The sequence below is a fragment of the Morus notabilis genome, unplaced genomic scaffold (assembly GCF_000414095.1).
Source record: "Morus notabilis unplaced genomic scaffold, ASM41409v2 Scaffold1202, whole genome shotgun sequence".
Classification (NCBI taxonomy): Eukaryota; Viridiplantae; Streptophyta; class Magnoliopsida; order Rosales; family Moraceae; genus Morus; species Morus notabilis.
The window spans coordinates 84,637-106,583 of NW_010358070.1; the positions used below are offsets into that span (position 1 = coordinate 84,637).

The 21,947-nt window shown below is 36.4% G+C and overlaps 4 protein-coding genes across 4 annotated transcripts; 1 reads left to right on the forward strand and 3 right to left on the reverse strand.

Moving 5' to 3' along the window:
* Window positions 1–581: 581 nt before the first annotated feature.
* LOC21391940 (probable xyloglucan 6-xylosyltransferase 5) lies at window positions 582–2,596 on the reverse strand. The gene has a single exon (XM_010091589.2). It carries the CDS (start codon window positions 2,394–2,396, stop codon window positions 1,017–1,019), a length of 1,380 nt encoding a protein of 459 aa, XP_010089891.1. The 5' UTR covers window positions 2,397–2,596; the 3' UTR covers window positions 582–1,016.
* A 4,506-nt stretch (window positions 2,597–7,102) lies between these two features.
* Window positions 7,103–8,659, reverse strand: LOC21391941 (pentatricopeptide repeat-containing protein At5g61370, mitochondrial). The gene has a single exon (XM_010091590.1). It carries the CDS (start codon window positions 8,657–8,659, stop codon window positions 7,103–7,105), a length of 1,557 nt encoding a protein of 518 aa, XP_010089892.1.
* A 347-nt stretch (window positions 8,660–9,006) lies between these two features.
* Window positions 9,007–11,741, forward strand: LOC21391942 (vesicle transport v-SNARE 13). Its single transcript, XM_024161288.1, has 5 exons — window positions 9,007–9,432; window positions 9,513–9,571; window positions 9,670–9,858; window positions 10,777–10,947; window positions 11,370–11,741. Exons 1-5 carry the CDS (start codon window positions 9,339–9,341, stop codon window positions 11,520–11,522), a joined length of 666 nt encoding a protein of 221 aa, XP_024017056.1. The 5' UTR covers window positions 9,007–9,338; the 3' UTR covers window positions 11,523–11,741.
* Window positions 11,742–12,786: 1,045 nt separating this feature from the next.
* LOC21391943 (two-component response regulator-like APRR1) lies at window positions 12,787–18,865 on the reverse strand. The gene is made up of 6 exons (XM_010091592.2): window positions 17,826–18,865; window positions 17,059–17,220; window positions 16,809–16,942; window positions 16,020–16,190; window positions 15,040–15,133; window positions 12,787–14,266 (listed from the first exon to the last, which is right to left on the reverse strand). The coding sequence occupies exons 1-6, from the start codon at window positions 18,010–18,012 to the stop codon at window positions 13,308–13,310; spliced, it is 1,707 nt and encodes a 568-aa protein (XP_010089894.1). The 5' UTR covers window positions 18,013–18,865; the 3' UTR covers window positions 12,787–13,307.
* Between the last annotated feature and the right edge of the window lie 3,082 nt (window positions 18,866–21,947).

The window sequence follows — 21,947 nt, forward strand, 5'->3', positions numbered from 1 at the left end:
TCCCCAAAGGGCCTCTCCCCTTTTTTTTTTTTTTTTCTTTTTTTTTTTTTTTTTTTTTTTTTTTTTTACCAGTTAGAATTCCTTTCTCCTTTTTAGTTCTGTCTTTCGTCGGATAGTGAAAAATTGACTTGCTGGTTTTGTTTGTACGAGTCTTGCTTTGGACGCCATACAGACAATAAGAGAAACGACATGGAAAGATATCTTGGCAAAAGTTTGGAAGCCTACAATTTCCGGTTCTAGCAATTTTCAGGTGTAGACGTTTTGCATTTGTTTGTGTAGCAATAATGGGCGGCCATAGAATCTGTAGCATTTCAAAAGAAAATTCTCTTGAGGTGTAGGAACCCGAATCATGGTCTTGACATGACGGCCAAAAACATCCAGCCAAAAGCAGAGACTGCCAAAGATCTATACAATTGGATTTTTGCTACTTTTTCCACCATTACTGCACAGATACTATAATGATAAAAATTCAAAGTTGGAACTTCGTTACTCAATCCCGTTTGGAATTATTTATAAGACTATCATTGATTCCTTCAGCACAGTAAAACACCCATGTAATCTTTCACTATTGCCTTATGATAGAGAGAAGTTGGGAGGGGGGTTAGGGACAGAAAACAGCATCAAATTAACGCACGAAGGGGCACATAGTTCCGTAATTATACAGAATGTACACCAGCTTGAACTCAAAGATGATTCCAAAAGCGATGAAAAGTTAAACTAGATCCATAAGCACATTAAAACATGATACAAATATGAACTCAATGGGACAGTATAATGCGTTTTGACAATTTCCAATCCTTTATGGATAACTTCAGATCACAATACAAAGATGATATTAAATTTATGAAAGAATTCTACCCTATTGTTCTCAGAAGCAGTAGCAAAAAAGACAACAGGACAAATAAAAACTGACGTAAGAAGTGAACTGTTATCAAATCTTAAATCTCCTCTTCAGCTGATGAATTACAACATTACCTACAGATTATCTCACATAATGAAGGCGTATAAATTACTCGCTAGCTCTGTGATTCCCTGCTCTCGTGCACTGGATGCCGTCGAATATCAAACTTGTCGACAAACTCCAGAGGATTGACAGTCTCATTCCTAATCCTCTTGATCTTGGGGCTCAACAAGCCCCTATGCCTAAACCCATACAGCTGAAGCACCTGGTTATCGGCGAAATTAAAAGCCCTCTCCATGCTGCTCAAACACCTCTCAACCGGGTAATCTCCATAGCTCCCACAAGGCTTGCAGCCCACAAAATGAGTCACAAATGGCCACCTCTCATCGCCCAGTCCAGGATGATACTTCTCTATCATCTCCTCATACCGATCCACCAAACCAGCCCAATATCCGTGCAAATAATACGAATTCTCCAAAAAGCCCTTACCCATCCACTGGTCCTTCTGCGAAAGCAACAAGTATATCAAAGCCGACTGATCATCGGCCTCGAACGCCGGCCTTCCCTTTAGATTCGCAGTTAAAATCCTTCCCGCTTCCTCCCGAATTGGACCCTTGGGACCCATTGGAGCCCAAGCATCAAGCAAATCCAAAGACCACTGACAATTCCTAAACAAGAAACTACCCGTGTTCAACGCAATCCATGATTTCTGCTCGAACATCAAATCGGGGTACCCATGAACCACCAAGTTATAACTATCATACTTCTTAAGCGGAATCTCAAACACCATATCAGTAAACAAAGCATCACTATCCATCCACCAAATCCACTCAACCTCCGGATGCGACAACATTAACCTCCTAATCAATGGCAATTTCGCCCAATAACCAGCAAGTTCCTTATCCAAATGAGCTATGTTATACACAATCTCAATCCCATGGAGTCTACAATAATCAATCTTGTTCTTAATCGCTTTCAACAAGTAATGATCACCAATCGGATTATCACAAGGCTTAGGAGGCGAACCAGTAACGAGCAAGATCCGAGGCTTACCATTAACAAAATTCGGAAACTCCGGATTCGAATCGAGCCAATTTCTCCTCTCCTGATCCCAATGCGCGATCTTTGGCCCGAGCGTGTATGTCGCGTTAGGGTTGATCTCGGACTCGGCAAGGTCGTCGGGATCGTTGGGGTCGCCGTCGGAGCGGATCTCGGCGAGGATCCGGTTGGTCTCCTCGATGATCTCGCGGTTGGCGGCGTCGTTGTCGGCCCCGCCAAGGCTTCCGACGCCGATGGTGCCGCGGAGGACGAGGATGGTGACGAAGCCGCAGAGGATGGTAATCTTGATATTGTTGAAGGTCTTCTGGATCTGGCGGCCGCGGGGTAAGGCGGCGCCGAATCGTCTGCCGTTGGGGGCTGAAGAAGCGTTGGTCGTTGTCGTCGGGAGAGCAATCCCTCCGGTTCTCTTCTGAGCTGAGAAGCTCTCTTGGCCCATCTCTCTCTCTCTCTCTCGCTCTCTCTAGATATTGGAAGCTTCGAAGAAGTTTGTGTAGTGAATGAAGGAAGTGATGAGAGTGTTTAGGAAGTTTGGGAATAAGATCGGAGCTTGGATTCGGCCATGGAAATGGTGGGTTTTGATGGGGTAGTGCTTGAGAATGAAGCGAGAGAGACGAGGGAGAAATGGTGTCTCCCAACACCGATTGTTATTTATTTATTATTATTATTATTATTATTTATTTTGCTAATCAACACCGATTGTTATTTATTATAATGCTTGTTTATGTGATCGTACTCATTAATTAATTACTTAATTTTAAGTTGTCTGATCCTAGTACTAATTGTTTAACATGTATGAAAATTTGAATTCTAGTCAATTATTAGAATTGAACAAAAAAATAATAATAAAAGCAAAATTTATATGTGGCACGTACAAAGTCGTGAAATTTAGACCTTGTTCTTTTGAATGAAAAATTCAAAAAAAAAAAAAAACAATCCGAGTTACAACTTTATTCGAGTTCATATTCTTTTAAGTTTAAACTCGAGTTTAAACTCGAGTTCAAACTTGAGTTTAGGACTAAAACTCAAGTTCAAGTTTCCCCTTCAACTCGAGTTCAGAAACTTGAACTCAAATTAATAAACAGTATTTTTTCTATTCTTAAAAATGCTATAATTTTTCCGTTTTAATTCTGATTGAGATGCTTTTTTTTTATGCGTTGATAATGAAAAAACGAATAAAACCCGACCCATATACCCTATTAAAATTTTTCATCAGCATTGAGTTTTTATTAAAATACTATATAAATACAAATTCAAGTTTTGACTCACTCAAACACAAACTCAAAAAGATTCTTATCTCAAACCATAACTCAAATGTACACAACCAAACACAAACTCAAGTTACAAGTTCAACTTAAGTTATAACTCAAATTCAACTCAAAAATTATACTCAAGTTAAACTCTAAAAGAACAAGCCCTTAGATATTAGGCCCCGTTCACTTCGCGGATTTGAGTTTTCAATTCAAGTTGAGATGTGACATTTTCTGAGAGCTTTTCACTGTAGCAGAAAACGTTAAATGTGACATTTTCGGAGAGGTTTTTACTGTAGAAACCTAAAACTAAAAACTCGAATCGGTGAAATGAACGAGGCATAAATAACTTGATATTTACCTTATCAGAGCATCTCCAATATGTACTCAAATTTGATGTCCAATTTTAGTATTTTAATTGGTATCTAATCAATAAAATATGTCATATGTAAAAAATTTAAATTGTTTTTTAACTAATTTTTTTGTGTTTATCATTCTGAGGTCGGCGGTCCAGCATTTTAGGCGGGTTGCCAGCCTCTAAAATTTTTTGGGAAGATCCAGAGGTCACTGATGTTGAGTTCATGCCGACAGAAGTGTGAGTAGTCACCAGAATGTAGTCGTTCAAGGGGAAGAAGTCGTCGTTCTTCTACTGTAGAAATAAGATGCGTTAGTGGTCACGGAAGGGAGGTGAGGAAGATGGACCGGCGTGTGTGGCAATGGTCGTCTGTCAACAACGATGCATGAGACCCATGCGTCGTTGTATTTCCAACACTTCCATTGTTGTTTCAGGTGCTTTTTTCTGGCGCCAGTCCAGCCATGTTTCACATATTTTCAGCGTTTGAGGGATTGTTTTTTGGGATTTTTGTAAAGTTTTTATAGTTTTTATATTTTTTATTTATGTTAGTGTTGTAATAACAGTGATGGTTTCTCTATCTACCAGCGTTTTATCTCAGCTAGATGGTGGTTTCTCCACCGCTCTTAGTTTGTATTGTGTGGTTTGGATCCATTTTGGGACTAGGATGTGGCTCATCTTGAGTTTATTCTGTGTGGTAGAATCATGTTATCGTGCCACTTATTAGTGGAGTCATCTCCCTTATTGGGTTAAGGGTGCGCTTATATTGTCTAACTGTGTGAATGACATCCATTTTTATGACTTTGGATTTTTCATGTATTCTAGTCCTTTAGTGGCTATTTAACGAATTTTCATTGCCGATTGATTATAAAAAAATGTATAATATTATTTTAAATACTATATTAATTTTTTTATCACTATTATTAAGCTTTAAAGTTGTAAAAATAAACTTTTTAATTTTAAAATAATTTGAAAAATGCCAATATTTTCTTCTCCTCCAGCACACAATCTTCTTCTCTTCCAATCTCCACACGAGCTTCTCGATAGGAAAGTTTTTTAGATTTGTTCCAATACAAGTCCATGGAGACAAAAGTTGTAATGGACCTCTTATGGTCTGTCTTGCACTTCATGCACGCCTGGCTTTGACGCGTGAATCTCAGCCTTTTTCTCATTAGGCAACTGACCAAGCCAGAAGCTTCCTCTAAACAAGAGAGAAAAAAAGTTGGCTTTTCCTTTTTCTTTTTCCTTCTCATTACTACTTGTATAAAACATATTGTCCCTACTACATACGACACTGGTAAACCATAAAAACAATAATCCAAGGTATTCATAATTTTAATTTTGTTATTATGTTTTCTTTCCCAAAAAATTTAAATTTAAAAAGTTTTTTTTTAAAGAAATTAACTCACTGTGAGTGACTCTCACAAAATTTAAATACAGAATCAAATCACTAATTTAAACTCATGAGTTAAACGAGTCTTAAATATCATCATGAAACTTTATTATTATATTGCTTTGGACCTTAGTATTTTCTTTAGAAGTACTTACAATTAGAGTAGTATAGATCCATTGAAAGGCCAAGCGTGTGGAAAGCACTCCCTAGTGACAATGGCCATGTTTGAAATTAATTATGTTTTTGTTTTTCACATTTTTTGAGAAAAAATAAATAAAAACGTTTTTAAAACGGCGTTTGGCGCAATAAAGACAAAAAATGAAACGAAAATGATTTTTTAGTTTAGTATAAAATGAGAGAGAAATGAAAAATGACTTTTAATCATTTTGCATTTTTTGTTTTCGTTTTCTTCTCTCTCGAGCAGAGAGTGATAAAGAGAGACATTAATGAATTTTTTTATATTAAAAATAATCTCTTAATAAAACTACTAAACACATTTTTAAAAATAATTTATGTCTGAGATTAAAAATTTTTTTATTTTCATTTTCATACAAAAAAATAAAATTATTTTAAAATGAGTTCCAAACGCGTCTAATGTATATAGTTCTCAAATGTGAGTTGATATGAGTTGAAAGTATAGGGGCCCGACAAGATCCCTTTTCAGGAACCATGTCAACCCCTTCATGCCCATGTGGCCATGTGCCAAATTTCAGCTCTGTCCTTGAAATTAATTGATGGCAGCAGCACCTTCCATTGATTCTCATTATAAAAATGTTAATTGAGAATAAAACCTCATTACTCATAAAATAATAAATCTCACTGAGCATCTAACGCGACTCACCTCATAGTCATATGAATAACGGGAGTTATTCATAGGAGTGCTCTTCCCATTAATCTCTCTTTGTATACAAAACAAATGGTGTGTTTCAGACTCTCATTAATAAGAGTCTTTTGTTGTGCCTGCGAGGTTAAGATCAAGCCTTACCCCACCGGAAAAAAAAAAAAAAAAGAAAAGGAAAAAAAAAAAGAGAGATCTAGAGTCCCAAAAATGGTGCGCTCCACCCTATATTTTTAGGAATGTTGCCCTTATCTCTTTTGTTTTACAAATCTCATCAAAAATTTCAGCAACACAACTTTTAAGGGGATTAGAGGAGGCTTGTAACACGACTTGTAAAACGAAAACGATAGTTTTAGCATGACGTGCAATGTAAAACCTAGGGAACATCATGTAAAACGCAACTATTTGTGTGAAGTTATATTTGGATGCAACAAATGAAAGAGACAGAAGGTAAAGGGAAATCGGATTGACAAATTGGGTTTCTCAGAGCTGTCACAGCAAGTACGCTAGGAACGGCAATTGTGGGCAGGAGGAGCATGTTTATGTGACGCAGTTCTAGGAGGCCAGGATTTACCTTTTACCAGACTCTTTGTTTGGGACTTCAATAAACACTGGTCCAACATTTGAGAGCTTCATAAACTCAACCCAACCACTATTCATTATGCAAATCATGTTTATTTGATAAATAGGTATCTAGTCACTACACAAATTTGACTGAAGAAACCAGTATTGAAAATCAAAAGTGCAGTTTTTATCTTTTGACCATAGTTCCTTTCAAAATGTGGGATTTTTTTTTTTTTTTTTTTTTTTTCAGTGAGCATGAGGTCTGAGGATTGAGATTTTTATCAACTAGATACATGAAAGCATAACAGTCCACACAATAACAAGAAAAAGGGAATTGTGAAAAGAGATTTACATTGTGATTTAGCAAGCTTCTTTTGAACTTTTCATCCAATAGGTGAAAAAGTGGTACAGAGATCTTGTATGCATTTGCCGGCTAAACAACACCACCGATTCAGCAACCAATATATAATATTAACAGGTGTTCAGTTCATCTCAAAGGAGGAGGGTCGGCACAAAATAAAAAGTTAAAAAAAAAAAAGAAAAAAAAAAAACGACATCATACCTCGTCCAAACATTTCTCCTCGAGTTCGGTATTTTCTTAAAGCTTCATCTTCAAAACCATGGTTTATTTGATATAATCAAGACCAAGTAATAAAAAACAGCCAAATCCATTTCGTTTGGACAAAGGAATTCTGGATATTTAGCAATGCAGTTGCTATTTGCATTTTCATGAAATAAAGCTGCCAATTTAAGCCGCACCGGACTTATTCTTTTTCTTGCTAGCAATCAGCTTCTTCTTGTTCTTTTTCTTGTATGATTTTCGCACATTCTTTTTATTCATAGTAATCTTCTTCTCCTTGTTATTGTCTTTGTCATAGGTGAATCCTACTTTCTTTGTACCGCTATTGATCTTCTTCTTGTTTTTATTTTCGGATGAGGTGGATTCCTCCTGGCTTATTTTCTCTTCCTCTTTCCTAGTTGGCTTGAAAACCTTGGTGATTGATGGGTCTAAAACATCGCTCGAGCAGCAAAAATCAACGCCCATATTCATGGCCTCAATCCAAAGCTCTCTACCCTTTTCAAAGTCCCCTCCTCTACAAAGCTTTGGTATGAGCACATCGTAAACTGGTCCATAACCACCCAATGATCTTTTCTTCATATGCTCAAATAACTCAAGAGCATAATATGGTCTCTCAACTCCACAAAGAACACCAATCAAATCATAGTAGAACTTACAATTTGGGACCAACCCTTCTCCTATCATCTCATCCACTAGCTTATTTCCTTTGCCAAACCTCATGGTCAAATACAAAACTCTTATAACTAGATAATAACTCATCCAATCTGGAGAACAACCCGCTTGCTTCATTCTCTCGAGAATTTGACAAGCTTCCTTAACTCTTCTTGCCCTTCCCAGACAAGATAGCAATATATTGTAACTGATCGAGTTCGGTGTGATCATGTAGGACCTCATTTCCATCATCACATTCAAAGCCTCAGGCACAAGACCTGAAGGATTGCGTTTAAGGTTTCTTTCACACAGACACCTGAGAAATGTGTTGTAGCAGAACAAATCCGGATTTATCCCAGCTGACTTCATCTCTTTGATAATTCTCCGTGCTTCCTTCACATTCTCCTGCTCGGACCACCCATAAAGAAGACTCCTATAAATGCAACGCTCCATACCGGAAATCCTATCCTTGTGGTGCCCAACAACCCCTTCAGCTCTCTTCGCGTGTCCTTGGGCACAAAGAGCGTTGACAACGGCCGTGACTGTGAAACTATTTTGCGGGCATTTGTACTTGTCCGAGTTCTTGAAAATACCCAATGCCTCATCTTCTCTCCCCAACTTAACTAACGTCTCGGCTACAATAGCATATGTCTGGCTCTCCAACGCCCGGCCCCCCTTCTTAAGATCCGAAACCAATATCTCTAGTGCAGTGTGATCCTTCTTCCCTGCAAACACCCGTATCGCGTGGTTATAATCCTTGTCCTCCAAATCACACTTCAAGTTCTTGTGGGACCACAAGAAGAACCTGAGCAATCTCCGAGTGGGCGCTTCGGTTTTGCAAGAATCGATGACTTGGGTCACAAGCGACGACGTCAAAGAGCCTCTGAAATCACTCAGACTTGACTCCAAATCATCGAGACCACCAATGGTCCTCGAAACAATCGTGCATAGCTCTTGCAGCCGAGAAGCGGATGACAAATTTGAGTTAGGAAGGCACGACAATTGCCTGAACTTTTGAGCAGTGAAGCTCCTTAATAAGAAGTAATGCCATCTTGATTTGGATATCAAATACATAATAACTCATTCAGTAATTTCATCAAACAGTTGATATGCACTGCACTTTATAAAGCTTTTTCTAAGTTTTTGATTTCTGAAAGACCTACCCGTCTACAACTGAAAAACAGAAATTCTGATTTGAACACGAAATTCACAATCTTTCATTCAGTAATTTCATCGAACAGGTGACATGCAAAACAATTGTTGAAGAAAACTTGGGCTCTTTTTGATCTTTCCGTTTCTGATTTCTGAGATCCTATGACCAGACAAACGACATTTTGACCTGCGAAACAAAACGACACGTGCTTGTCAGAAACTGAAATGAAATCACGCGCACGTGTTTCTCGTGGGTGATCTATCTGTAATTTAACCGAAATTCAGGGGCTTTGTCATCTTTATGTTTACGGCACACCAACAATAGCAAAACATCGACGAAGCTTCGTACCCAATTACGCATTTAAATCCTTCAAAATCCCCAAATTCGTCTCCAAGATCGTCCTCCGATCAATCTCCGTCGCCGGTCCGATCCCGATCCACGCATTCACCTTAATCTCTCGAATATTTCACGATCTTAGCAGAAAGACTCTCAATTTTTTTAAGAATCAATTCTAACAATCATTAATCATCCGAATCTGGGAAATCGAATTCTTCAATTTGTAGATTTGTTCAGGTCGGTCGGAGAAGAAAATCGGGAACAATGAGCGAGGTTTTCGAGGGCTACGAGGGACAGTACTGCGAGATTTCCGCCAATCTCTCGCGGAAATGCACCGCAGCTAGCGCTCTCAATGGAGGTAACAAAATAGGAATTCAATTAACCCTAAAATCACAGAAAACTTCATTGGATTGTTGGATTTTCCATTGCGTTTTGCAGAGCAGAGAAAGCAGAGGATTTCGGAGATCAAATCCGGATTAGATGATGCCGATAATTTGGTACATTTTCCATGGATTTTGATTTGATCTTTGCTTTCTTTCTTTTTCTGTTTTCTTGTTTGTTTGGATTGAAGATCTTGATTTTGGTTGATTTACAGATTAAGAAAATGGATCTTGAAGCGAGGAGTTTGCAGCCGAGTTTGAAGGCGAGGCTTCTCGCGAAGCTTAGAGAATACAAAGCCGACTTGGACAATTTTAAATCCGAAGTCAAGCGAATCTCATTGCCAAATGCTAATCTGACGGCCCGGGACGAGCTGTTCGAGTCAGGAATGGCTGAAGGAGTATCGGTATAGTCATATAACATGTACATACACATATACATATTTATATATTGCTAATTTGCTATGATGTTTCTGCTCATTTCCATTTTCCAGCTTTTGATAATGATATATATATATATATATATATATATATATATATAGATTCCTTTTTTGGTCCTCATTGGTTGGCTGTTTTTCTCTTTTTTCTTTATCTGTCAAATTTGTTGTTAAATATCAACTCTGTGACTGCTCATGATTAGAATTAGATTGTTCTAACTTCTAACAATGAATAGCCTCTTTTTTTTTTTTTTAAGAAAAGTGTAGACTTTTAAACGGGTCCCATTTGAGGTGAAACTGATGCCAAGTTACTTAAATTCATAGTTTTTTTTTTTATTTTACATTTTTATAACTTTCTTTTTTTTTGTTAATCTTATATTTTTATAACTTGGAGTAAGGCACCTCGTGGTTTAATAAGTGTGGTATTAAATTCATATAATTTAACACCGTCGTCAGCACTGAGAAAAATCTGATACGTTGTTAAGTATTGTCCTTAAATTCATCTAAGTGAGTCGGGATGTAAGACCGATATGGTGGGCCCACCCGTATTTAATTCAAATTCAACTATGTCAAAATATAGTATTGTCCTTAAATTCTTGATGCGGAACAATCGGAATATGATTTTTTTTTTTTTTTTTTTTTTTTTTTTTTTTTTTTTTTTTTAAAATTCCTTGGGTATTTTCTGTACATGTACTAAAAGGTGCACACAAAATGGTTTAGATTGAGATCGGCCCTTTTTCTTTGCTATATAAGCTAGTTCTATTCGCTAAATCCATTGTTCAACTAGGTTGCTCGCTTGTTGACATCTATACCATTGCCATTGTTTGTGGTCAACCTTCTTTCTATCTTTTTCACACTTCTAGCTGAAAATGATGAATGCTGGGACAGGCATCTGGTAATCAAAGAGATAGATTGATGATGTCAACGGAGAGATTAAATCAGTCTAGTGATAGAATCAAGGAGAGTAGAAGAACAATGCTGGAAACGGAAGAACTTGGTGTGTCAATCCTCCATGATTTGCACCAACAACGCCAATCTCTACTTCATGCTCACAAAACAGTAAAGTCTTATTCTTTTGCAGTATCTTGATTTTTGTGTTGTTTATAGCGTTCGTATTATCTGGAGAATTGCCTTAAATCTGGCATCCAGACCAGTAAGGCACACGTAATTTTTTTTTTAACTTTACAATTAACTAGCATTGAGTACTACATTCATGAATATAGTCCATCACACGTCACATTAAGTATTACACGGATATATGAAAGAAGTTAACACATATAAACAAACGATGTTATATATACATATAAGGAGTTACATTTGTCGAATTATACGGTCGCCGAACTTACGACTTTACCCGTTATTTGGCATAGATTTTTTCTATGAAGGTTTTATTTGCATTCGAAACGTTCTAAAATTTAGTAAATTGGATAGTGAGATAGTAAAGCGTATTCTTTATTGATGATTCCTCCATTTTTTTGCAGCTTCATGGGGTAGATGACAATATCATCAAGAGCAAGAAGGTCCTGACAGCCATGTCAAGGAGGATGAGCAGGAACAAGTGGATTATTGGCTCTATAATTGCTGCTCTTGTCCTTGCAATTCTTTTTATCATTTACTTCAAGCTTACACACTAGTTAGTAGTCAGTGATCTTCTCCTTGGAAATGATTTTTTCCTTGTCTCGACTTTTTCTATTCTCTGATTGGTCTATATTTTGTACTTCGCCATTTTTTGCTGATTTTTTTTTTCTTTTGGCTGAATGCCAGTTGAGTGTGAGATAGTTCCCAATTTATTTCTTTTTTCTCTGTGGTTCTGTTTGAGCTATATTGGCATTTGGCAAGAGAGACCCTACTTATTACATCATCCACAAATTTGGCCTAGTGAAGATGCTAAAATAAAATTTTCAAACTAATAGTAACTTAAAATTTGTAATATTACTTGGTTATAATGCTCTATTGCACTTACATAACCCTAAAACAAATACTGTTTATATAAATATAATTATAAAGTATCCTCAATTAAATAATATTTAGGTTAAATGAAGTTTGTAATATTTGATCAATGGGCAACAAAATATTTCTCACTCTCTTAAGAGACTAGAAAAGCTCTAAAAGGTCATCTATAAACAAAAAAAAAAAAAAGATAAACATATAAAGTTAAATACCCTAAATTACTTTAGTTGGCTACCGACGTAAATAAATTATTGAAAATAAAGTGACTTTATGATAAAAATTAGTGAAGGAAAAAGCGTGAAAAAATAGAGAGAAAATAGCTTAGGGTGGGAAATATGGAAAACAAAAATGGAAATCAAGAAAAAGGGAAATAGGTGAAATTGAACTTTTGAGGTGCAATAGAGGATCAAATCGATTGAGCATATAACAAACAATTCAATTAACATTGGGCGGAAACGTCTAACCATACGTCCAACCCAACTTCGTTTCCAAAATTCTAAGAATTGCAACATGGTCACATGACTTTTATCTTCATATCCATCCTAGAGATCCCATTCAGAAAAGTGTGCAAGAAGTGTAAAGAACCAGCCTAGAATACATATCTAAACGTACGCATTCTATAAGGTAAAGTAACTATCTGCAACTACTGCAGGAATCAACTTGTATGTCCCCTTATTGGTGTCCTCTATGTCCCTCAAATAATATCATGTCACCTCAATTAAAATTTCATATCACGTCAATTAAAAAATCATGACAATTAGCCGATATGTCATGATCTTATTAGGAAGACATGAATAAGTGGACATATGAGCTTAACTCCTATATGCATTCCTCCCAATAAGACATAATTTCTCCGTTCTAAATAGAATAAACCAACGTGTGCAAGCATGCCTGTGTGCGTGCAATTTTCATACAGCTAAAGACAAGGAGATAAAACAGAAGCTTAAATTCGACGACATTTTTCATTTCAGGGAATTTCCATACAACACAAAATTCTCATAAAATTCTCTGCATTTACGAAATCGCAATGGTTCATCATTAAAAAGCTGGAAGACTAACCCATGTACTTGCTTTGATATTGAACATGAAAATGATTCTCGGACAAACTGATAGCAACCCCAGCATGTACAATAAGTGCGGCATACAACATTTCGTGGGGAAGATCTCATTGAAGGACTTCACCTGCTATAAATAACTCAACCAGGTGCATCACCTATTGAGTCATTCCAAAACTTGCTATGCCCCAAGTTATTGATTTCCTTCTTGCTTAGAAACAAAATTCCACATTGAACAGAGTCCCCACTCAATGATGCATTTTCTCCATATTTATATGCGGCAACAGTTCCCAATAACCCATTATGGAGAGCAGGTAAAGATGCAGAAACTCCATAAGATAGTTAAAAGACAGCGAAGGAAGTCTCGCATCTTATTATTAGAAGCATCCTCCCACAACAACCAACAACATGATACTAGTACCCAGACCCACAATCTTCAGGAGTGGAATCCATAGACGCAAGCGCCTCATCATCCTCTTCATCTTCATCATAATCAGCGGAAGCTGGTTGCCCATTAAGATCCACATTTACGCCATTAACCTTCCTCACAAACTGGCCCCGAACACGAGGCCTCCTTTCAGCAAGTCGTTTTCGATTTACATATCTTATCTTTTTATCAAAACAGCGCTCCTTTCTTTTTTGCCTGAATTTTATCAACGCAGCTTCCCTTCTATCAACTTTATTATTCAATTTAACTTCAGAGGAAGATGAACTTCCAAAAGATTGCCATGTATGAGCAGTAGGCATTTGACCCGGTTGTAAGCATATACTGACAGGGTAATATGGGAACGAAGTCATACCAGTTAAATGAGGAGGACATTGTGGAAGATGATTGTATTGTGGCATCATTACCGAGGTAGCATGATTTTGCATCTCAAGAAGATCCTTTTGACACACTTGTCCTGATGATGTAATCATAACCTGATTAACAACCCCTGACATACAATATGGATAAGCAGCTTGAGCAGGTAAGCCAGAATCCTCATTTTGAGTTCCGTTTCTTGGATGAACTTGCGCGTTCGAGAATCTGTCTTTCATGAAATTATTTTCATTAGGAAGTTCCCTTGGAGCAGGTGGGGTGCAAGACCTCTCCATAGAAAGAGAATCGGGGATGCTAGTACTGCTTGGCAAATCATCTCCTTGTGAATAGCTTTCCCATACCTCTCCATTTTCATGTACTTGGGTATCTTCAACCACTGGGTTTCCAAATGCTTGGCGTTTCTCCTCAAGTCTTAAATGTTGAGCAGCATTAGCTTCGACATGGGAAACTGCTTGGGAGTTGTTTTTTATGATGCTCGATTTGACGTAGGTAAAAAAAGCAGATGACTCGCCAATCTTTAGTTCACTCTTCCTTGGGCCAGATGAAAATTGACCTGCAGGGTGATTTGTCAATAATGAAATGTATGGGATACATGTATGAGTACATAGATGGACGTATAGATGTACAAAAGCAACACAAACACATATATAGAAGATTTCCTGAGTCAAGCGCATAAAACAAAAGAATTTAGTATTTATAATGCTTCCTCGAAGACATTGAGCTAAACTAAAATCAGTAAACCCAAATGGTCTATCGTATTCTTGATATCATGAGGTGAAACCAATTTCTGATATTCAAAGCTTGTGATACTACGAAAGGAAAATGACGTTAATCCCAAATTCTTCACCTTTACAGTATTGAGTTATTTTTTAACGAAAAATCACATTGATTATAAATGATTATTGCATTCCTGATAAATAATCACATTGACTTGATGATTAAACTTTTATGTATAGCCATCGTGTAAATCATGATAAATTTTGTGAATCCACGTCACACATAAGCTATATAATTCAAATTCTCTACTATGAAGCAAAAATGGAAAACAATGGAAACTGCATATAACCCTACAGCTTCAAGAAAAGTACAGAACCAACTGTATATTAGAAATGACCCTTGACACCTTATATGCCTAGTGGGTTTTATTATTTATTTATTTATTTATTTGCTGAATTTATATACCTTGTAGTTGAAAATTGTTTCACATATGCTATTCATACCAAGACTGATAAGTCACAACTCACGTCATTCAAATACAGTGAAATTTAATGGTTAAAAGACGTATAAACATTGGCAAAAACAGCAACAGGGTGATGGTTGGCTGACCTGTTTGATGGTTGCTATTTCCTTGCATATCAAACCGGCGTTCCACTAAATTATTACGAGGCTCTACAGCAGTAACAGCAGTAGCAGCAGCAGACTAGGACCAAAAGACATATAAACGTATAGACAAAATGAATATTGATGATTGATAATTTTCTTAAAAGATGCAACATCACAAGGAGGAGTGGGAAAGATAAATTAAACCTCTGATTGTCCTACGATGAAATGGCTCACATGATTAGTTTTCTCATGACCAAAAACACACAGAGGCAAAAAAAAAAAAAAAAAAAAAAAAAAAAAAAAAAAACAAACACAAACATACTCTTTTGAAAATTCAGAGATATAAAAAATAATATAAAATGAGAATGTTAAACTACTAAAAAAAACACACACACACACACAGACGTAATCTCCTGCAGTTGATTATGAAGTGCTATAAATGATCAGTATTAAGTACTTTCTTATGTCCAACGACTAAATCTCAATCTACCATACAATGTGTTTGTTAGATAGTTATAAAACTGGCATAAAGAACATTTGGAACAGGTTATTATTTACAGATGGGGAGCAACAGCTGCTGATAGTCTAATAAAGTATAGAGCTGACGTCTCAAATGCTAGATAAGAATGCAAGCTAAAGATGCGTAAGCATACAAGAAAAGGAAAAAAAAAATACACACACACACACACACACACACACACACACACATGTCTACTTGGATATTTTTCCATGCATCACAATGCTGAGCTTGAAAACTTCCCAAAAACGTTACCCATAAGAAACATCAAGACCCAGAAAGCTTAAAACACATCAAGACCCAGAAAGCTTAAAACACATCAAATAATTTTTTCATATTCTGAATGAAATGGTTCATATTAAATGTCCAAAAATCAGTGCAATCATTATAATTTTCATCAAAATCTAATGATCAAAGTTTGAGACTATATATATGAGTTAGGATTTCATCTTGCTTGTACACTCACTTCCTCATCTTCCTGGTGAACTGACATTCCAGCCTCTTGATTGGTGGCCTTGCGTGACTTGTCATCCGTGTCATCCGAGAACAAGGTAGTACTATTTGTATTAGCATCACTAGGGTCTGACACTACCAGATCAAACTCATAGTTCAAGATGTTCTTCTCTGCTAGTCCAAGCTGCCAAAGACACAAAAGCATATTAAAACTGACGTGAAAAGATAATCTGGCTACCACTAAAGCTGTCTCCCCCCCTCCCCCCCAAGGGCCCGTTTGGTTCACAAGTTTGAAATCATGATTCAAATTCTACTACAGTACTTTTCTCTCGCAAAAAATTTGAATAAAAAATGTTCCGCCAACGGTTTTCTCACAAAATTTGAATTCAAAATCAAAATCACCGACTTAAATGAGTGAACCAAACGATCCATGAATGTTTCTCAGAGAAGGCCTTTAGAAAAGTCATGTCCCACGTGGAAAGATGGCCCTTGGAATCAATAGGGGCCACCTTGAGCTTCATGTTAGATAGACCAAGCACTACTGATATTTGCTTCTCTGAGTTAACTAGAACATGAGTCAGAAGAAAACCCATATTAGGAAGTATCGGTTTAAAAACATCGTATATTTCAAAGGATCACTATACTTTGTTTGTTCCCGGCATCAGCATTGTATCTATGCAATCAGCTCAAATTCTATAAAGCTGGGGAAGGGGAAGAAGAGAGATTATGGCTAAAAGAGGTAACCAAAAATTGCAGCACAAAAAAAAGGTGAAACGAAAGGCATTAAATTATGTGAACAGACCATGCGCCTTCGCCTCCACATGTGTGTCCACAAGTTCAAAAGTTCATTAGTTCGCAAAGGCTTTACAAGATAGTCTGCAGCTCCAAGCCTCAAGCACTTAACAACAATAGAGATCTCATCTTGTGCCGACATCACTAATGAAGCAAAAAAAGTTCTATAATGAGGATTCATGCATGCTACACCTCCATGAGATAAATTTCAACATATGGAAAATATGAGGCAATTACAACAGAAGAACAAGAAATCTTACTTATCACAGGAATGCGTCGCAAATCTTTGTCCCTGGTGATGTACTTCAGCATTTTCATGCCTTTCGCCAGTGGAAGGTCAAGATCAGCAAGTATGATATCTATATCAGGTCCCTCTGCATTCAGTGCATCAATCACCTGCCTAGCAGATCTCACACAAATCACTGTAGAGCAAAGAAATTAAGAGAACCATCAGCGACAGGATTAATAGAAATTGTAAACTTAATTCACCAACGCAATCTAACAATTTTCCCACTTAGTTAGCAAATAACCAGATAGAACTACTCATCAAAATGGATATACAGAACTAACAATCCAACCAGGAAAGATTTACCAAAGGAAAGAAACAACAAACAAGCATTCGTATTGGGAAATTATCCACTATTATCATGAAATATCGGTAACAGCTAGTAATCAGCATAAAAAATTGCAACTATCCAAATGTGTGTGTGTGTGTGTGTGTGTCTATATATATATATATATAGTAATTGCAATCAAACAAGTAAAAAGCTTGTCTTTTAAAAAAAAAAAGTAATAGAAGAATGCGAAATGAAGAACTTTTTCTTCTTTTTTCCCTTCGTTATCCAGAATTCAATTTAACTTTCTAAACACTTAACAGCCAAATAAGGATAAACTTTACCGTACTCCAAAGTACACAATTACACTAAAATTTTCAAGATACGCAAAAACAAATTAATTTTAACACAGAAATACAACAAAAACTCGCCGAAGAAGGAAATTTTAAACTAAGAATATCACTAATATGTACCTTGATAGGAACATTTCAAAAGAAGCGTGACAATCTCTTTCGAACTATCCGCATCGTTATCGCAAAGCAATATCCGCACTTTGCTCCTGTCGATGAAGCCATCGCCACGGCCACCGCCGCCGCCTCCGCCGCCGCAGCCATCGCCGCCGTCGCAGTCTTTGTTCAAATTCAGCTCCTTACGCTCCATAGCAAAACCGGTAAACTTACTAATCCACGGTCCCACGCCAAAAGCTCAAACTTCACATGAAAAAGACGGCATATACTATAGAACTTCCATGTAAAATTTCCTCTCTTCGATCCTGTTCACAACTAGGGTTTCGTCCTCTAAGCACGAAGCCAGAAACTCCATTGATGGACCAAAATCCATCCCTCCCAATTCACACGCAAATATATATCCCTTGCGATTGACTATCTCCAACACTCGTAAAACTCCCTCCTCACTTAACCTACGCACCCCCGGCGCACCTTATACCCATCCATAAGAAAAACAATCCTGAAATGGCAGAACGAAAAAAATCAAGTCGTCAGTCGTCGATCGAGTCGTCAAGTCGGCTAAATCAACGACCGGGATTGGATCACCGGCGAGCGGCGCACGTTAGCAGAGCAGGAACCGGTTTCGAGACGCAGAAACCATCCGTGTATATCCAACTTCGGCTTGTTTTCCTTTTTTTTTCCCTTCTATGCAACAAAAAAAAAAAAAGAAAAGAAAATTGGAAACAACTCAGAAATGCTAAACCTAAACAGATAAAGCAATTTCTTTTTCTTTTCTTTTTTCTCTTTTTAAATTTTCCGAGTAAAATAAATGGTGATGCCGACGCTCGCTAACGTGCGCCGGATGGACCGAGGGGTGTAAGATAGCAATAGAGTCACGTATAGAGCAGTGATACTGGGTTCTTCAAACTTTGTCTCCAGGTAGGCGTAGTGTACGTGCAGCGTAGGTTAGAGAAAGTGAGGGCGTGGCAAGTGGGTTAGGAGAGAGAAAGAGAAAAAGTGCGAGAGAAAAAGCGCAACCAGGGAGGGGGTGGTGTTGGATATTTTGGTACTGATGGTGAAGAGGCCACGTCACTTCAATATCTCTTCAAATAAAGGGCAATGAAATGTGATCCAAATTGCCCATTTCGCTACAAAACGAACAAAACATGGTCCGTTCATTTTGTTGATTCGAGTTTGTAATTCGAGTTGAGATGTGATTTTATGTGAAAATTTCTTACTGTAGTAAAAAAATTAAATGTGACTATTTTTGAGAGTTTTTTACTGTAACAAAATTCGAATTCTAAACTCGAATCGGCGAAATGAACGGGGTCCATATAATTTTTTTAAAAAAATTATATTTTTGCCCCTTAAATTTTATGGATTTGGAAAGCTTCCATTATAATTTATAATTTTGACGCGTTATATGTCTTTATTGCTCTGTCGTTGCATGTTTTTTATTTTTTTACTTTTGATTTAGAAATTTATGTGATTTGTATTAGAGTTTAAAATGTGCGTTTTTACTTCCTCATTGTAGGCGGTAGTTGATTTTTTCATTCTTTAAAATAGGGTACGTGGGAATAATTTTCAAATTAAGAAAATAGAGTACTAAAATTATAATCTTGGGGGTCAAATTGTTAAAATATGAAAAGTTTGAAGGACAAAAGTGTTAAAAACCAAAAAAGAAGAACACGAAAAAGAGAAAGGAGAAAATAAAAAATCAGTGTGGATAGAAAAAGATATATAGGCACCAAACGTGGCATGCCAGGTGGACAAAGGAATTGGACGCTTTGAGATTAGGCGCACAATCACCATTGCTTTGGATATTTATTTATTGACCAAACTTTAACCAACCATTTCCATCTTTCTTTCCCAAGTGCTATTTAAATGTTCACTTTTCTAATTTTTTTAATAGTAAAATGTAACTTTTATTTAACAAAATAATAGTAGCACCCGCCGCCCAAATTATAATGTGAGACGAAAGGTTAGTGTTAGTGTTACCATTCATGTGGCGGTGTAATTATGGTTTATAGCACACAAAAAAATATTTCATGAATAATATTAATTTTTATTTTTATGCTATTTTACGTTGGTTTTTATCATATATAATTATTTTAAGCTTGAACCTAGATAATGATATGTAAATCTTAGAAATCTCGATACACTTTTTTCTTTCTTATTCATCAAAATTTACAAATTTGAAAATCAAACAATTTTAGAAGCAAGATGAGAGAACTAAAGGCAGAAATTTTGAGTGGCACAACGCAAAATTTGAATAGCACAGCACATTGTCAAGGACATTCAGGGTTTGTTTAGCATGAGAATTTTCAATGTTTGAATCATAGTTTAGGTTTAAATTAATTTTTATTTGAAAAAAAAGAGGTTATTTGAATCAATCCAACAAAATCAGTGTTTAGTTTTTTAAAAATGACTTTTTCTAGTACGCTACCATACCGGTAAGCAAGTTTTATGCATGTATGATCTGTATAAAATCACATAAAAGTTAAAAAATACGTAGATCTAATGTTTTAAAAAACATGGTATATCGATAAGCCAGGCGTACCAGAGAATCTCCATAAAAAGAAAAAATTCAGGATTTGAATCTTAATATGATATTTTGATCATGCTCAACCCCAAAAAATAAAACCACCCGTCCACTTAGTTTTGATCGGTTTAAACTCCAAATTCAAACCACACTTGGTTCAAATTCAAAAATTTATGGTTTAAACCCTAAATTCAAATCCCACAAATCAAAAACCCACATACTTCAAACCCAAATATTCAAATCACCGTAGTTTAAATCCTCCTATTAAACCTTGCTATTTGTTTTCATTCCACGTATGCAATGTGTAATGTGAATTTGGTGTAAGATTTGTTAAACTAAAACCATACTTGTCATCATTAAGCAAAAAAAAAAAAAAGAATATATATATATATATATATATATATATATAGTTGGGTTGCTTCCTTTTTTATCACTCATTGTTAAAGATTTTGCGGTTATAAAGGTTATAAGAAAATTTTATGGAAAAATAATTTTGAAAATTTTGAAATATCAATAATTGCAAGCATAATTTAAAGGGAGAAATAGAATATTTGGTATGATGTTTAGTAAATTATAGCATATTTTTTTAAAATAGAAGCTTACAACATAATTTAATATTCTAAGTATCCAATATTATTAAAAATCAAAAAATACCCTTAAACCTCATTTTCCACCTCTCTTCTTCCCCTTAAACCTCTATTTTTTTTAAAAATAATAAATTATAGTATATTTTTTAAAAATAGAAAGATTATAGTATATTTATGTATAAAAGATAGATTATGGTTGGCACCGGCGACGGGCGGCTAACGCTCAGGGACCATTTTTTCGATGAATGTTTTTGCCACGCCCCCCAAACAGGGTGGGTGACGTGGAGCTCGATTAGGGATTAATAAAGCAGATTCCCAGACCGGGCCCCACACTTGACTGCATTAAAATATAATTTCATTACTACAGAATCCCGGAGCCTCTGACACACAGGGCTCCACCCCACAGGACATACAATATCGTACATACATGTTCATGTAAATAATCATTACAACAGACATCAACCACAGTCTAGTAAATCCAAATATTATATAAGTTTACAGAATTTCTCAAATTCCTTACATTTGTCCAAGAGGATGTCCACGATCCTCACTTGATTCCAACAGCAGCACAACTCAGCTACTCCGTAGCAAATATCCAGCTACTGTGCACCACTCTTAGAATCTCCTGGGAGGGGTTTAATACATTTAAAACATAAAACGTGAGTGAAAGGCCCAGTATGATATAATTTGGAATAACATTACAATAAATGTGCGAGCGAATACATAAATAAATAAGTAAATAAAATAAGACATTCAGTCCCGACAGAACAGCCGGAACCTCACATCCTTTTTCTCAAAGGAAAAGTAACTGTAAATAACTGTTTTACAGGCTTCAGCAAGTAATTAGTACAAATTACTTACCTAACCAAGTGCCTCGCCTACCCGGACCGAGTTTCGTGCCCCCGAGGATGCACTATCCGCATCCTATCTAGGCTTACAGCAATAGACTCTATTACCAGTTCACAATATCTTTTTGCTTAAGAAATCATTCATTAACATTTTGAAATCGTTAATACGACC

Bases quoted from the DNA above. Each gene is read 5' to 3' on its own strand.
- LOC21391941 (XM_010091590.1), bottom strand. From the start codon at position 8,659: ATGTATTTGATATCCAAATCAAGATGGCATTACTTCTTATTAAGGAGC.
- LOC21391940 (XM_010091589.2), bottom strand. From the start codon at position 2,396: ATGGGCCAAGAGAGCTTCTCAGCTCAGAAGAGAACCGGAGGGATTGCT.
- LOC21391942 (XM_024161288.1), top strand. From the start codon at position 9,339: ATGAGCGAGGTTTTCGAGGGCTACGAGGGACAGTACTGCGAGATTTCC. The intron at 9,433-9,512 runs GTAACAAAATAG...TGCGTTTTGCAG, and splicing joins AGCTAGCGCTCTCAATGGAG to AGCAGAGAAAGCAGAGGATT. The intron at 9,859-10,776 runs GTATAGTCATAT...ATGCTGGGACAG, and splicing joins GAATGGCTGAAGGAGTATCG to GCATCTGGTAATCAAAGAGA.
- LOC21391943 (XM_010091592.2), bottom strand. From the start codon at position 18,012: ATGGAGCGTAAGGAGCTGAATTTGAACAAAGACTGCGACGGCGGCGAT. The intron at 16,943-17,058 runs GTAAGATTTCTT...TTGCTTCATTAG, and splicing joins GCGACGCATTCCTGTGATAA to TGATGTCGGCACAAGATGAG. The intron at 16,191-16,808 runs GTCTGTTCACAT...TGTCTTTGGCAG, and splicing joins TGTGGAGGCGAAGGCGCATG to CTTGGACTAGCAGAGAAGAA.